At 37.1% G+C, this 17,192-nt stretch overlaps 1 protein-coding gene across 4 annotated transcripts in view; it reads left to right on the top strand.

The window, feature by feature from the left end:
* Nucleotides 1–17,192, top strand: part of LOC118019268 (serine/threonine-protein kinase TNNI3K) — a 306,409-nt gene that overhangs the window by 215,298 nt on the left and 73,919 nt on the right. For all 4 annotated transcript variants that reach the window (XM_035018269.1, XM_035018271.1, XM_035018270.1 and 1 more), the window contains one exon: nucleotides 12,018–12,127. In XM_035018269.1, coding sequence (XP_034874160.1) covers nucleotides 12,018–12,127 — 110 coding nt within the window. The remainder of the gene's footprint in view (nucleotides 1–12,017; nucleotides 12,128–17,192) is intronic.

The following is a 17,192-nucleotide window of genomic DNA, read 5'->3' as shown; positions in this document are numbered from 1 at the left end:
TCTCAATTTAATTATACATTCATGAGTTGATGATTATTTGAATTATTCTCACTTTGGGACTACAATGAGTAAGACAGTTAAGACCATTCAGTTCTTTGTGTGGATGGTTTTATTACTGTTGAATAAATATGTAAGAGATGACTACTAGATCTTATGATAAGAATTTTTCTAAGGTGTTTTTACCATTATGGATTCCCACCAGCAATGGATTAGAATTCCAGTTGCTAAACAGCCTTGCCAGGACTTTTTTGTTGCCTGTTTTAAATAAAATATTAGCCATTTAAGTAGGTATGTAATGGTATATCATTGTAGTATTATTTTATATTTCTCTAACAACTAATGATGTTGATAATCTTTTCACATGTTTATGTGTGTTCATACCTCTTTCTTTGGTGAAGTGTTTGTTCAGATTGCCTTATTATTTACTTGTAAGAGTTCTTAGATTCTAGGTAGAAGTCTTTCATCTGCTATGCATTTTGAAAGTATTTTTCTCTAGCCTGTGGCTTGCCTTTTCATAGTCTTAGCAATGTCTTGAAAGAAGTTTTTAAATTCAATGAAGTCTATCTTATCAAACTTTTAAATCACATTTTTTGGTATCCTTCCTAAAATATGGTTGCATCAATAGGCCACAAAAATTTCCTCCTATGTTTTCTTTTAGAACTCTCAGAGGTTTAGGTTTTATATTTGTAAAATCTATTTGTGTTCTCTTTTTTTAATGGCACAGGTATGAGTTTTTGTTATTCTTTTGTTAATTTATTTGTTTTTGGGGCACCTGGGTGGCTCAGTCAGTTAAGCATCTGCCTTCAGCTCAGGTCATGATCCCATGATCCCGTGATCCCAGGGTCCCAGGATCAATGGGGAGCCTGCTTCTCCCTCTCTGTCTGCGGTTCCCCCTGCTTGTGCTCCCTCTCTCTCTCTCCTTCCCTTTCTCATATAAATAAAATCTTCTAAAAAATTCTTCATAAAAAATTTGTTTTTTAATGTGGATGTTTAATTTTCCAGCATGATTTGTTGAAAAAACTTTCCTTTCTCCATTAAATTATTTTGGTACTATTGTCAAAAATCAATTGACCATATATCTGTATTTATTTTGGGGCTCTGTTCCATTGATATATGTCTACCCTTACACTAATACCATATTATATTGAAAGGTTACAGTTAAATCTTGAAATCAGGTTATATGAATCCTCCAACTATGTTCTTCTTTATAAAAATTGCTTTGGCTCTTCTAGGCTTTTTGCTTTTCTATGTAAATTTTAGACTCAGCTTGTTTATTTCTACCAAAAAAAAAAAAAAAAACAACCCACTGGAATTTTGGGTAGATGACATTGAGTTTATAAATCAATTTGGGAAGAATTGACAACTTAAGCATACTGAATCTTCCAATCAGTCCACATGGTATAGCTCTCCCTTCAGTTATGTCTTCTTTAATTTCTGTCATCAGTGTGTTTGTAGTTTTTAGCATACAAACCTTGCACATTTTTTTACACTTATCTCTATGCATTTTGTGTTTAATACTATTATACATGTTATTTTTTAAAATTTCAATGTCCAATGGTTCTTTGCTAGAAGAGAGATATAGTTAATTTTTTTATTATGTTATGTTAATCACCATATATAAATTTTTAAATACCAACCTGGTATTCTACAAATTTGCTAAATGTACTTATCCATCCAAGTAGCTTTTTTCTACATTCTTCGAGATTTTCCACATAGATGATTTTGTGGTCTGTAAATAAAGAAAACTTTCTTTCTTTTCAATCTGTATGTCTTTTTATATCTTTTTCTTGCCTTCTTGCGCAAGCAAAGACTGTGATGAACAACAATGAACAAAAAACAGAAGGGATGAGATCTAAAGCTCAAATCTATGTCCTTCTCCAAATTTCACCCACCACTATGCTAGTCAAAGCTGCCATCTTTATCACTGTAACTATTGCAATAGCCATTTGACTTCTTTCCCTTCATTCTGTCCCTCTTCCTCTCCACTCCTCTGAGAGCTACTGGAATGGTATTTTAAAAACATAAAACCAATTATGCCACTATTGCTTAAAATCGTCCAATGGCTTCCCATGTTCTTAGGATTAAATCTCAAAGTTATTAACATGCCCTGCACAACTCTATGTGTCTCTGTATCTTCGACCTTGCTCAGATCATTTCATGTCTTGTGCTCCAGCCCCTGGAGCCGTCTTTTGCTTCCTTCAGTGTGTCCCATTTCTTCAGGCCCTTTTACAAACTTTTCCTCTGGAAATGCAGTTGGTGAATGACATGGTAGTTGTGACTGAACTTAGTAAACTGAAAACTCTCTGCAACTGTAAGATGAGAGATGAGGGTGAAGTGTAACACAAGATCAAGACCTCCTAGGATGCTGCACTTGTATGGCACTCATTCTCCAGAAAGCCCATATAAAAACTCCAGTCATCCTTGACTCTTCTCTTTCCTTCTTTTGCTCATTCCTCCTGTCCTTCCTTTCTTGTTGTTCTCACTCATTTCCTTATTATCTGTCCTACTTTCTAAATATCTCCTGAATCTTTCCACTTCTCTCCCTCTGCACTGTATCTTAAATGGTGTCATTATCTCCAGGTTTTCTTATCATCTTCTTTTCACCAGTTGCCATACTATAGCTAGGTTTAGCTTTCTAAAAACTGAAGTTAGATCATCTGGCCTCCTTTATTTAAAATCCCCAATGCTTTCCCCCTTTGCTCTTAAGATAAAAACAAAATTTCTTGAAACAATCTACAAAGCCTCACACTTACATTCCTACTTTCCTGCCCAGGTCTACCTCTTGCCACTTGCAGTCTTTCATCTATGTTCCAGCCCAGGGCCCTATTTCTTTTCCCCAACATGACTTGCTTCCTCTCTCTTCCCTGTCTTTGCATACATTAGTGTCTTTGAAACATTCTTGCTCACTTTCTGTCATACGAACCCTAATTAATTTTTAGATCTTAGCTTAAATATCACTTCTTCCCACAACATCTTCCTTAATTCTCTGATATTGGGTTAATGCAGTCTCCTCCATGCCCCACATCATCATTTATTATAGTATTTATCATATTTTACTCATACAGTTTTGGAATTTTCTCTTCTCCATTATCCTTTGCTAATTATACGGTGAATATTTCAAAGAGATAAAGATCCCTTTTGTCATGAACCCCCCCAGAAATATTTACCCTTAACAGTTAAAATCTTGCCTAAGAATAACTTGATTCCAATATCCCAGATATTAGAATTTATAGTACTTTATTGGAAGGAGAGTTTGTTTGTGATAGATATTGAATTTTTTTAAGTTGGACAGTGACCATGCATCAAGAAATGAGACTGTTTATATCATTGCAGTGGTTAGGCAATCTAGCATATGTTCAGCAATAAATTATGTGAAGCATCAGATTCAATATAAGCTACATATTAGCCATTTACAAAGAGGAACAAATCCATGACTACAATGTATGACAGCATTATCAATTATAGTAGTAGCAACATTACACATGGCTCATCCTTCTGGATTTAGGAGTACTCTATCTCCTGGGAGAAATAAAAAAGTGGAACACAAATATTGGCATTGACTCTTATGCAAGTGATGGGTATGCATTGAGAAGAACTTGAAGTTAGAGTCTCTTTTGCATAGGACATGTTCAAATTAACCTTATAATCTCAGGCTTAGAAAGAACCAAAAAGCCATCACATCCAGCATCCTATGGGTCACCCGAGATCTAATGCCCAAAGGGCCAGAGGAAATAGGCAAATGCTCAATACAGGACAGTGTGATGGACAGGAAATCACATGCTCTGACTCAAAGGGTCAGCTGCTACCCAGCTTCAGCCAAACAGTGCCATGCAGGAATGTAGAGATCACTGCCCACTGTTACCATATAAAATAATTTCTGTGTGTTTGTGTTAGAAATCTAAAGGCTTAGGGCACCTGGGTGGCTCATTCAGTTAAGCCTCTGACTCTTGATTTCGGTCATGATCTCAGGGTCTTGAGATCGAGCCCCATGTTGGGCTCTGTACTGGGTCTAGAGCCTGCTTAAGATTCTCTCTCTCCCCCTCTACCTCATGCATCCATGCTCGCACTCTCTCTCTCTTTCTGTCTCTCTCAAGAGAAAGAAAGAAAGAAAGAGAGAGGAAGGAAGGAAGGAAGGAAGGAAGGAAGGAAGGAAGGAAGGAAGGAAGGAAACTAAAGGTTTTTACATGTTGTCAATTAATTAAATTGTTAAGAAAGCATCTTTCAGTTTAACACCATATGGGCTAAAGGGAATCAGCATGATGTGTAAGAACATGAGCCTTGTAACTGTATGCAACCTACTTAACCTAGCTATACTTCACTTTGTTTTTAAAATGGAGATAATAATAGGACCTACCTCAAAAGACTAGAATGGTAACTGGGAATTGGAAGCACTCAATAAATATTAGCTATTATTATTATCTTTAGGCTGTCATTGAATGCTCCTCTGGCTGGGAACTGTGCTAGAGTTAAAAGGAAAACAGAAGAATAGGGCATTGCTCAGGCCCTCATAGTACAGAGCAGAAGTTAAGTACCAACTAGAGAGAAGCAGAGTGCTAAAGATGCTCCCTGGAGGAGTCTCCTGCCCAGACTGTGGAGAATGGGAAGATGGTATCAGAGAAGGAATATGAGAAGAGATGATACCTGAACTGCAAAAAGATGTAAACTAATTAAATAGAGAAATAGTGGGAGGTAGAGAAGGAGTTCTAACAGAAAGCAGTATGGGCAAGGTGCAGAGGCATGAGAGATCCACAAATAATTCAGTAGGGATGAATCAGAAAATACAAGGGAATCCATCACAAGACACATGCTGTAAATGTAAACCTAGAGCCAGGTGGTGAAGGGCCTGTGTGTTCACAGTGAAAGTCACTGCAGGAGTTTAAGCAGGGCAATAATTAAACGCTATTATTATTTTCAAAACTCCTTCTTGCTACAAAGCAAAGTCTAGATTGAAGAGGCTTGAAACCAAGGGCAAGGAGACCAGGTAATCTAGATAAGGATGTATAAAACCTTAACTAGGGTAGTGGCTTTAGAAGAGAAAGGAGAGGCCGGTTGTGGGAAATTTGAATGGGATTTGCCCATGGGTTGAGGTGGGAGCACAAGGGAGAGGGAGGAGTCAGGGTTAATTTCCAGGCTTCTGGCTGAGCCAAAAGGAGGATGATGGATCCAGGGAGAAAGCAGATTTGTGAGAGAAGTGACAAGATTAGGCAGAGAAGAAGCCAAGGTGTGAAGCCAAGCAGAGAGAGAAGAACCAGGCAAGATGAAAAAGGAGCTGGTCTGACCTGGCAAACAAGAGCTGTACTGGATACATTTCAGAGAAAGAAACCAACACCTGCTTCCCAGATTTTATGTCCCTCCTGGGTCTGTCTCCTCTGATATATCATGAAAAACTAAAGAACAAATCTAGGATAAATTAATCCATCAATATGTATTTTATCCAATCCCATTCCCTTATAACCAGGTACGAAATTTTGTGGATCACTTTCAGATTATAGTTTGAGGCCAAAGAAGAAAGTCTCTTGTTTTCCTTTTGTCTTCCTATGTGATGCCAGCTGGTTCACAAGGAGACTCAACTCTGTGTCCTGGAATTCCTCAATGCCAAGCTGTATCTAAGTCTCGGATGTGGCAGCAAATTAAGAACATCTGCCAATTCACTCTAGCCAGATTTTGGTGAGACTTCATATTGAGGTTTTAACTCAGAGTTGCAAACTGTAATATAGGGGCCAAATATGGCTTGCAAGTTTTTTTGTCTCACATATGATTGTAAAAAATAAGAATTTAAGTACATTTAAAGACACAGTTATATCACAGGATCCCATATTTGTAGCCATTTGTGTTTGCTACCCCTGTTTAAATATTAGATGATTATGTTCTTCTCCACATATGATTAGGATCCTAAAGCATCCTAAATAAAATAACCTTAAAAGGCGTAAGCACATTGATGATATGGACTATGCTTGGACAAGTCATAGGAAAATAGGAGCGGGTGAAAGTTCTGAAATCCTGTGTTTGCTGTGCTAATCTTTATCACTTTATCACTGAAAAGAGTAGAGCCAGCCAATCACTACACAGATCACTGGAAAGATCAAATCGGTCCAATGGATGGTGATATTTCTATGAACATAGCTGATATTAACATTCCAATACTTCATTACACTGACAAAGATTGCAATGAGAATAGACACTGGTGCAAATTAATCTATTCTTCTGACAGTCTGTAATGAGAATGGGATGTGGTATAAAAAATTAAGCCATTCTTAGTGCAATCTCAAGATTGCAATCTCATGGTCTCTCTCAGATGCTATATGCTGTGGTGATACATCATTGAGAAGTGTCAGTTTAACCAAGAATGTGTCTCAGCTCTTGCTGGGAGAATGGTCGGCATTCGCTTTGTTTCACCACAGCCCAACCCATAAAAACAATGAGGTAGAATCAATTGTGTTTTTTAAAACACACATACACACAATCAAAACTTAAAGAAAAAAAAACAAATAAAAAACATTCTAGCAGTTTTATCTTAGTCAAAGCTTACAAGTAAAATACTGTACTTTATTGCTCTTTTTTTTATACAGATGCCTAGATTTATTTTTATAAAACATAAGAGTGATAGTTTAATTTAGGAATTCAGAATCTAGTACCAATTTATCCATAAGCAATATAGCTAATTAAATTCACCATGAAGAGCTGCATAGTCATCCTCTGCACAGTGGCCATATTACATTATGAGCTGGGGCTGGTGACAGATGAGATGGTTTGTAGCCTTGTAATTTGCAGTAACTCAATGCAATCTTTTACTTAGTATTCATACTCCCAAAAAAACTCAAAAGGAACTATGATTTCTGGTCTAAACAGAACAGAAAATATACAATGTTTTTGATATCTAGTTCTCTAGATTCAGACTAGAAGGGATCAGTGAAACCTTTAGCTCTGTAGATGATAATAATTACAGCAACAACAGCTAACAGTTATTGAGAACCAACAATGTGCCAGATGCTCTCTGTACACCATCTCCTTTAATTCTAACAATAACCTGTGGTTTAGGTTCTATTAGGATAAGATATATGCTCAACATCACATGCTAGTAAGAGGGACAGTCAAGACTTAAGTGCATGGCTCCTTGTCCCCAAAGCCCATGCTTATCACCATTACACAAAATCCTCACTGCTTCATCTACATGTACAAAAATTAATACTCACAGAGGCAAATTAGCTTAATCAGGATCTCTCATAGAGTTAAAAGCAAAGCCTCCTGGAAATTAGGCCCCCACATTTCCTTGTGAAGGGCATTTCTTGTTTTTCTTTTTTGTGTTTTTTTTATTTTGTTTTTTAGATTTTATTTATTTATTTGAGAGAGGGACATGAGAGAGAGCGAGAGTACAAGCAGAGGGAGAAGGGTAGAGGGAGAAGCAGACTCCCTGTCAAGCGGGGAGCCCTAAGTGGGACTCCATCCCAGGACCCCAGGATCATGACCACAGCTGAAGGCAGGTGCCCAACCGACTGAGCCACCCAGGCGCCCCGAGGGCATTTCTTAATAGTCATACTGTTTCAGTTTATAAAAGCCCCCTCCCCAAATGTTCTGAAAAAAAAGATGAGATTATGAACTAAATATGCCACAAGATCTCAATAATTTACCTAATTGTGTCATAATTTAATATTAAACTAAACATACTCATTCCATGGTGTTTCTTGTGCTCTGGTGTTTCTTGTGCTCTGTCCTAAAGACATAATAATGAGCAAGATATTAATTGGCATTAATCCATAATCCTTATTTATTTGTACAATAAATGTTTACTGAGTCCTCTATACCATGACCAAAATATGATCTCCAGTGAAATCATATTTTGAACTGTCTCATTTATTGATTCATTTGGTGCGTATCAGTTGGGTGCCTACTAACTTCCTGTCATTGTGCTAAGCACAGGAGATACAATGGTGAAAAGATACAGTTCCTGAGCTCAAGGAGCTTGTGATCTACTTACAAAGGCAAGCAAATAAATGGGAAATTAAGTATAATATAATGTATGTTATTGTACTATCAGGTGCTGTGGGAGTACATAAGAAGCGCACCCAGAGACGGTTCTTTAAGCTAAGACCTAAGGGACCTAGATGTAATGTAGGAAAAGAGGGTGTAAAAGAGCATTTAGGAAAAAAGGATCACCTTTCTGAATTTGTGATTGAACCATAAAAAGCAGTGAAAATCCAGTAATTCATCTCTTTAATGATTATTCATTCATTTACCAAATTTATTGAAAAGCCTAACACTTTATTTTTTTCTTAGTTTATCATCACTCACATGGAATGTTGGATACATTTGGTCACATGAATGAATGAATGAATGTTATCACATGTTGTACTGAATGCCTGTTGACGATCTCTAGTAATACCCTTTTTTTCTTGATAAAGTATTAATAAACAATAAAGAACTTGAATCCACAAATCAATACCATGGTTCTATAAACCTTTGAGGCTGACTCACAAAATCTTGTTTAAGTCTCATTCAGGATAATGAGAGTGGGTAAGAGCTATGCTCTAGAATTGTGCAGTCCACTATGGAAGCTACTAGACACACGAGGCTATTTAAATTTAAATTTATATGAACTGAAACTGAAGTAAAAATTCAGTTATTCAGTCACACCTTTTTAGTGCTTAATAGCCACATTTTAAGTGCTTAATAGGTGTATGCTACCATGTTGAACACTGCAGAAGATTTCCATCATTGTAAAAGGTTCTATTAGACAGTCCTACTCTAGAATCTTGATTACAAGTTTCGCTAAATCATTGATAATTATCACAGTGCTGAAGAAATTGTAGGTGCTCAATAAATAGTTATTGATATTTTTAAATTTAGCCTTATTCTCTTTTAATAGCAAAGTTTCACTTGTAAAAGCAGAAACCAATATGTACATAAATCATTTAACATATCTTATGTAGCAATCAAGGTAAAACACTTGATTAATGGGCTGACCGTCTCTTTCCTGAATCTGGAATACCAGAAAATTTCCCAGCTGTTGGTGTAGCATGGCCACTTAGGCAAGACTGACAAAGTACTCTCAAAGGTGACAAATCTCAATTCCATGACCCCTCATGTTGCATTGCCCACTTTCTGGCGGAGGTGCTAATGAGTAGTATCACTGCCAAGAGTGCACAAAGCAAAAGGGAGAAGGAGATGCCAAGGACTCGCAGAATCTACTTTGAATAATGAAGAATTAAGTATCGTTCATCTTAAACTGCTTTTCCAGACACAGTGCCAAGAAGCAAACAAGTGACTTTATAGACTTGATATCAGAGTCTAAAAGGGTTTCAGAGGAGACATTTGGCACCTGCATCTGAGTTTAATTCACTTCCTGAATAGCCCCTCCCCACCCATTAGGATATGTATAATTAGTTTAAATGTGTTCACTACACTGGTTTATGTGCTTAAAGCTGCACCAGCTCAACAATATCCAAATGGTCATAAGGTGAAAAAGTAGAGTTTGAAGATCAATGATCATTAAGCATTCGTTAATCTGTTTGCTTATTTATTGACCTCATTCCAAAAAGAATTAAAAATCATCAAGAGCAGCCGATGGGAGAAATCTAACATACCTAGTTTTTTGTGACACAAGACACATTTTGTAAATCATGTTAAGTTTGCTAAGGATGTTTGGACCAGTCTTTTGTATCTTTGTTTTCTTAGTGTCAGCAACTGTAACTGTAGCTGAAAGTGGCTAGATACGGTTGGCAAATGTGACAGTGCAAATATTCTGTAAATGGCATTGAAAACAAAAGCAGAAATGGAATTTCTGACTGCCCTCAACCTGGAAACATGGTGCATTTAGACTGCGGTTGCAAGGAAATATTAAAATACCAGGCCGGCAAAGTGAACTTAAAATTTTAAATACAAATAACCAATAAATATTCAGGAAAATAGTAAGCCTCATTATTCATCAAAGAACAAAATTTAACCAACAAGAAATGAGCTTTTGGTGTATTTACCTCTCAGATTAGCAAAATCTTTCATAAAATGAGAAAGCCTAATACTGGTGCAGATGTAATGAAAAGTCTCTCACACATTGGCGATTGAGAGTATAAATTAGTCCCACTCTTTAGAAAAACAGTTTATCGGTATGTATCAAAAGTCTTCAGTTATGCCCTTTGACATGTTAATCTCACCCCTCAAAATATCATAAACAGGGCACCTGGGTGGCTCAGTTGGTTAAGCGACCACCTTCAGCTCAGGTCAAGATCCCAGAGTCCTGGGATTGAGTCCCGCATCGGGCTCCCCCTGCTCTGTGGGGAACCTGCTTCTCCCTCTCCCTCTGCCTGTTGCTCTCCCTGCTTGTGCTCTCTCTCTCTCTCTCTCGGTCAAATAAATAAATAAAATCTTTAAAAAATATATCATAAACAGTTTGTGAAACTGGGAAAGTCATACTGAAGAAGATATACTTTGAAGTGTTTATGCCCAAATTTGAACAACCTAAAACTGAGGAATGATTAAGTAAGTCATACAGAATACAGAGTTATTAAAAATATGTTAACCTGAAGTTTTAATAACTTGGAAAAATGTTGATATTTAGGGGAAAAATATTACATAATCATATATTTGATTGGGCATGAACTCAATGATAAAAAGAATATATAAGAAATACTCAAAATTATTTAACAACTATCCTTTCTGAATAAGATTTTATTCTAATTATGTTTCTGAAATTCTACAGAAAACAGGTATAAATGTTACATTTGTCAAAATTAGATAGTAATTCTGACTGATCCATAAAGCAAAATGTTGATTAAGTTATATTACATATAATTTCACTAAATTAGATGTATAAACAGGATTGAATTGGAGCAAACTTTAGTGGAAGAGAGGTAATAGTTATAGGTCATATCAGAAAAGTTATTAAGGTACAGACAGATGTTGATTACATCACAACCTAAAAGATAGGAAGTCAACAACCTGGAACTTTAGCCTCCCACTGGTGCAGAGCAATTTTTCTGAGAAATAAAAAGAGCTTCAGGTGTTGTTTACAAAGTATTTTCAAAGTGAAGTGGTTGAAGAGAGCGTGGAATCTGGAACAAGAGGCTACACCAATTACTAATTATATTTAATTTTTTCACAAATTAAAAACTAGTTACATTCACGCACACACAGAGAAATACCTACTTTGAATGATTGTTAGGAGGTTTGAAAAAGCTTATGTACGTATCTACCATGCTGCCTGATACAAAATATGTTCAGTAAAAGTAGCTATGAACTTGGTTTCCAAGAGAGTTACAGAAATCACTGGTTGTAGAACAGGAAAATATGCAACAGTCAGGAATCTACAGCAAAGTCCCAAGAATCCCAACACTGTAATGGGGAGTTTGAGGTGAGCAATATTCAGAAATCCAAGCAGACGGGTAACACTAGGGAATTCAGTCAATGAGGGGTATTAGCTAAAATGATGGATTTGAAGTATCTAACAAAGTTTAGCAAATAATAACTACTTTATAAGTATTAAATCTTAAAATCCAAAAATTCTTATAACCAGTAATGATAATTTAAGCTTAAAAAATAATCTATTTTGTCCAAGTGATACGGGTGCTTTCTGAACTGCAAAGTTCAGTGGCTCCCCACGTCTTGCTAAGTACAATATAAGCTCTTTCTTCTGGGATTTATGACATTGTACAGTCTGGTCCAATTTGCCTTTCAGTCCTTACTTCCTATAACATCACGCATATACCCTATACTTCAGACACACACACCAGACTGCTTGCTATTTGTATGTTCTTTTGTATGCTTCTTTGATCCTGTTTATGTTCCCTCTGCTCACAATTTGTTGAATGAACAACTGAATGAGTGGACAATTATAAAGACTAACTTATAGTATCAAATTATCCAACATTTTGTCTAAGCGTTAAAAAAAAACCAGCAGAGAGCTATCTTTGAGTCTCCGCTAATGTTGCACAGATTGATTTTTGATGACTTTTTGTTGTCTGTTCATATGTTTCTTGAAGCAAACATGTGGATTTCAGAACTGACATGATCAATTTGGTTCCTAGCGGCTGCTGCAGCCGACATGGCTTACCACCATATCAGACCTCCCATTGGCTACTCCGTCCCCAAGCCCATATCATCTCTGCTGATGCGAGGGTGGAATGCATGTCCTGAAGTGAGTAATTTTTATTTCCTCTTAGAAAATGTGTTATGGTCAAAACCTGTCCCAAATAGTGTAACTCCAAAGTCTACTTCCAGTGTGTATTTTAAGACTGTCAAGGCAGGAAGACTGATTTGCCTTCTGCTATGTAGTCTCTAATTGCCTCAAGAAGTCTGAGGATCTCATATTTCTTTGCTGCAGCTCTCTGATTTTGAAATGTTTCTCACAACTGATTAGCAAAAGAGAGACCAGGGTATGACAGATGACTCACAGTCTCATCTCAGCTGCAATTTTATTAACTATGCTTGAACCATACTTAGTCATTTTCCGAAGAAAGAAGCTTGGCACAAGATGGATGTGTGTTGGCTTTTCGCCATGAGGACCACTAAAGACAAGTGGTCTTTAGTAGCACCGGCTCAAGCAGGAGTCCGGAGACCTTGTCCTAGTCCTCCCCTAACTCTTTAAGGGGTTATGTGATAAAGTGGTTAAGAGCACAGATGGAGGGATCGATCCTATGGAAGGAATAAGTAAAGTAGGATATGTAAATAGTGAAAAAAAATTTAAATATGATCATAGATCTAAGAATATTAAGGGTTACACTCCTATAATCCCAGAATGAAATCTCAAACCACTTTACTATGGGAAAGGATTCTTCTTATCTGTGCCAGGCATTTTGATGTCTACTTTGTTCTCAGAGAATGACAAAGGAGGAGATTCCACAACTTCTCTCCTGATAACACAGTTTAGTACAGTGTCTAAGACTCTCCCTGCCAGCATGTTTTGTTTTCATTGAAATCCTTGTGTTTTGATGTCAGCCCACATTGATTCTTCTGCTCTGAGTAGAGGGAACTAGTTCACATTAGTTCACAAAGGTGTAGCTGTTGTTAACTCAGGAAGTATCCCGCCAAAGGAGAAATAGAATAAGCCCCAGGCCAGATTTTGGAAGGAGAAAGCGAAGTCCCCCCTTCTTTTTTCTAACAGCAAAACCCAGACCAAGTCATTACCCAATCCCACAAGTATACATGGAGATTCTTAAGAAGAAAAATAAAGATTATTATGGCATGTGGATTGAGTAATCTCAAAAGAAATAACCTTATGGCATGTGGATTGAGTAATCTCAAAAGAAATAACCTCTTCTCCTGACCATTCCATTTGACAGATTATGTATTTATTGGTGTTGAATCTTCTCTCACTACCAGAAAGCAGGGACTTTTTGTTTTGTTTTGTTTGCTCCTATAACCTCAGCACCTAGAACCATCCCTAGTAGATGTTCAAAAATATTGGTTGAGTAAATGAACGAGTACCACTATTGCTTATCAAAGCCTCCAACCCCCTCATCTGAATTTCAGTGTCCAAAAAAATTTTGTCTTGAAAATTATATGACCTAAAATAGTTTGGGAAAAGTTTTCCTTATTTTTCAATACAAACCTCAGGCATATTTTCTAGGAATAAGTGTGTCAAAAAAGCTAATCTGGAATTTCCTTCTCTCTTTGGTATATATAACATTAAGTGTAACATAAACAGTTGAGGGAATCCCTTTTGCTTTTATTAATGGACAAGATCTTCATGATTATGATTATAAATAAGGGACATATGGAAGTTTTCATTTGGAGATAAAAGCAAGTTATTAGCTACTTCTAAAAGCATTTTTGGGGGGTAGAATGGATGTCACAAATAACAGGTTAGGAAATAAGAGAACCAGATTAGAGCCAAAGGAGGTTACATTTAAAGTTTTAAAAAAATACCAAGAGCCCAAAAATCAAGTGCTTAGTGGAAAAGTTTCATTGCTAGGCAGCAAAACCAGTCAGACCAGGGCCTGGGCTCTGGAATGCAGGGAGAAGGATGGGGGAAAAGCATAGTAGGAAAAAAAGTCTCCGACTAGCCAGCTGTATCTGGGCTTGCCAGACAGGTGGGCCCTGGCTTGGCTGTGCTTTCCATCTCAGCATTATGAAGTTGAGCTGCTGGATGTGACGTGCCTGAGACATCAGCATAGTGCCCACCCAGTAAGGTCTTCACGGTGTGAGTAGGCTCAGTGGTGAGGAGAAGGGAAACAATGGGCTAGTTTTCATTCTTTCCTTCAACAATCATTTATTGAGTCTCTTCTCTACACAGCCCCAGGAACAAGTGCTGGGGATTCAATGGAGACGTGCTCTCCATGGAACCTCAGTAAGGCCTAGTAGCCAAGTGGAGATTAGTTTGAATAAACACATAATTTTATAGTAACAAGCCAAAATGAGGAAAACAAGATTAGATGAGAATGCATACTAAAGGAATGGGCAAGTGAGGGACAAAGAGATAGTGTAGGTCAAGAAAGGCTTCCTGGAAGAAGTGACACTTCAGCAAAGATCACAAGCATAAATAGGAGTTTGCTGAATGAAGGGGGGGGGCGGTTGGTGAGAGAGAAAAACAGTCCAAGCAAAGAGAAGTGTGCAAATTCACTGAGAGAAAGGATACAAGGAAGAGACTTATTAGTTATGGGAACCCTGTAGCCAGTGAGGAGTTAGATCTCTATACCATCATTTGAAACAAGTTCACCTTTAGATCTGAGACAATAACACCATGCTCTCCTGGTCCTTGCTTCTAGGTTATCAACTTCACTACTCATTCTTTCCTTACATATTTGTCTTTGCCTCACTCCTTGAATTTGAACCACATTATTATCTCCTATGCATGTCTTCTTAGTCAAGACCTACAAAGGTGGAAGAGGGCAGTGAGAACAGCAGCCTATAGGAAATGGAAAATGCTGGTTGGAAAACCGCAAGAGGTGGGAAAAAGTCCTGTTAGATCTTGGAAAGCTTTGGAAACCAGAATAGGGAATTTGGATATGAAATCCCAGGCAATTATTTTTTTGTCTCTAAAGCAGTGCAGAAATATGATGAAAGTAATTTTTTTGGAAAATTCATCTGAATTTGATATGAAAAGATTTGATAACTTACTCAAAGAATTTTATGTGGTTCCTATAGTGAGACAGGCACTGAATTATCTTCTAGTGTGATTGGGATAGTTGAGCATTGTTTCTTAACGTGTGGGCTGCACATTACATGCTCCAGTTTACCCAGGAATATTTGTTAAAACGAAGATTCTGGGGCCCAATTCTAAAGCTACTGCATCAAAATGTCTGGGATGGAACCTGGGACTTTGCATTTAACAAGCACCTCAGGTGATTTGTGCCCAGTAAAGGCAGAGAACTAGTAGGCTGAAACGGGAGCCAAAGACACTGAAGTCAGAGCGTCCAGCTGGGCTGCTATTGCATTAATCCAGTTGATTACAACACAAAGACTACAATGGTTACCATGGGGATTCAGGAGCAAGGGTAAACTTTGAGAACTACTTCAAACGAAACAACATTCTAAGGAGGTGAAAGACTGGATTTAGGAGATGGCAAAGAGGAAGTAGCCCAGGAGAGCTGTCATCACCGCTCTCTGAGAATCAGCTAGTGACCAGAGTTCTCCTTAGGCCGTTAGGTATCACGGATATTGTTGGCAGTGAGAGAACAAAGCCAAGCACTCTGCAGTAAGGCGAAGGCGCAAAAAAAAAGCATAGAAAAGGAAGAAAGGAAACATAGCTACCCAGAGATTAAAAAAAACTAACCTGGTCTACAAAACTAAGGGAACGGTCAATTAGAATAAAGTTATTGTGCAAGAAGTTGGCAGAGATGCTCTTCTCACCTTAAAGGCGCTTCACCAAATGAAGTGGGATCAGGGGAGGCAGACAGATGGCATAGGAGCTAAGCTCAGGCAGAGAGGCTGAACAAAAATAGAGGGGAGAGGAGTTGGAGTTAAAAGCACGGAAATTTTGAATCCAGGGAGAAAACAGAAAGAAGAGAGGGAATAAGGTTAGGGAGTTTCAAAATAAGAAAGTTACATCATTTGCTGGCAATTCTGAATAGGAAAGAAAACAGATGATAGGCGGGGCATGTAAGCAATATTTACATTGTTCTGTAGGTTTTTAAGCTGTACAATATTGCCAAATGTAGATATAAAGATCCTGTTATATAGAAATATATTAGAAACTATATTAATATATAAAATATGTAAAAATATATTAGATATAGATAGAGGAAGAGAAAATACTACCTTTTTTTCCCACGAGGAAAAGTAAAATATTCTATACCATGAAGGTATGCTTTCGATGTTTTACTGGGATATCAAAAATAAAATTGTTTGAGTATACCTCTATCTTTCCAATAAGTGTGGCTTTGAATGAGAGATGCTTATTCTACTATTGCTTTTAAATGTCATATTTATAAGGACATTTAATTCCTGTGCACAAGGAGGAGTACTCACACCAAACAATAGTGACATGCTAAACTCAAGAGAGCAAACCTTGAAAGCTTACATACTAATAGGTTATTTAGTTTTCAAAATCTTAAGTTAATAATAATTGGCAATAAAGCGTGTTAAAATTCCCTTTGTTCAGGATCCATTGTGTTGATCGTGAAGCCCCATTTGTTCTCCTAAAATGACTGAAGCCGAGATCCCCACCTAGTGGACTTAGAGGATTTTACAGGTTTTACAGAAATAGCCTACAACCCTTGGAAATCCTTTATTTTTTCTCTTAGAGAAATAACAGGTTTTAAAATCTCTACTTAAGATCTAGGATAATTGTCAACAGAGCAGTTGCAAATGGTTGAAATATACCAATATGCATATCAACTAGACTACAGTTAACAAACAAAGCTCAATTTTTATTTTCATACCATAATTAAGAAAACAGATCAGGCACAAATATGAATATATAATCATCTTTGTAGAAAGCAATATTGTAATACCACTAATTGAGATGTGTATAGTAATTTCCATAAAATAAACATCAAGGGTAAATCTATTCAAGTACTTTTTTTCTTATTTAATCTTTCATTTGCTTAAGGCTTTTTTTTTTTTTAATGTTTGCTTTCTTTTCCAGAACTAGGCAAAACTTTTCTTTCCCATTTTTCCATTCCTTAGAGAAGCAAACTCAGTTAATTGTGTCAAACCTAATCTTGTGGCTCCATCTTTGATTTTTGCATTATATTCAGTCATGTACTTTTATTTCACTGATAACAGAGAGCTACTGAGGAATTTTCCTCCAAAATAATGCA

This window comes from Mirounga leonina, unplaced genomic scaffold (assembly GCF_011800145.1).
Source record: "Mirounga leonina isolate KUSES-001 unplaced genomic scaffold, KU_Mleo_1.0 Mir_173, whole genome shotgun sequence".
Classification (NCBI taxonomy): Eukaryota; Metazoa; Chordata; class Mammalia; order Carnivora; family Phocidae; genus Mirounga; species Mirounga leonina.
Note: the sequence above shows the minus strand (reverse complement) of the source record. Positions and strands in the feature narration are given on the sequence as shown.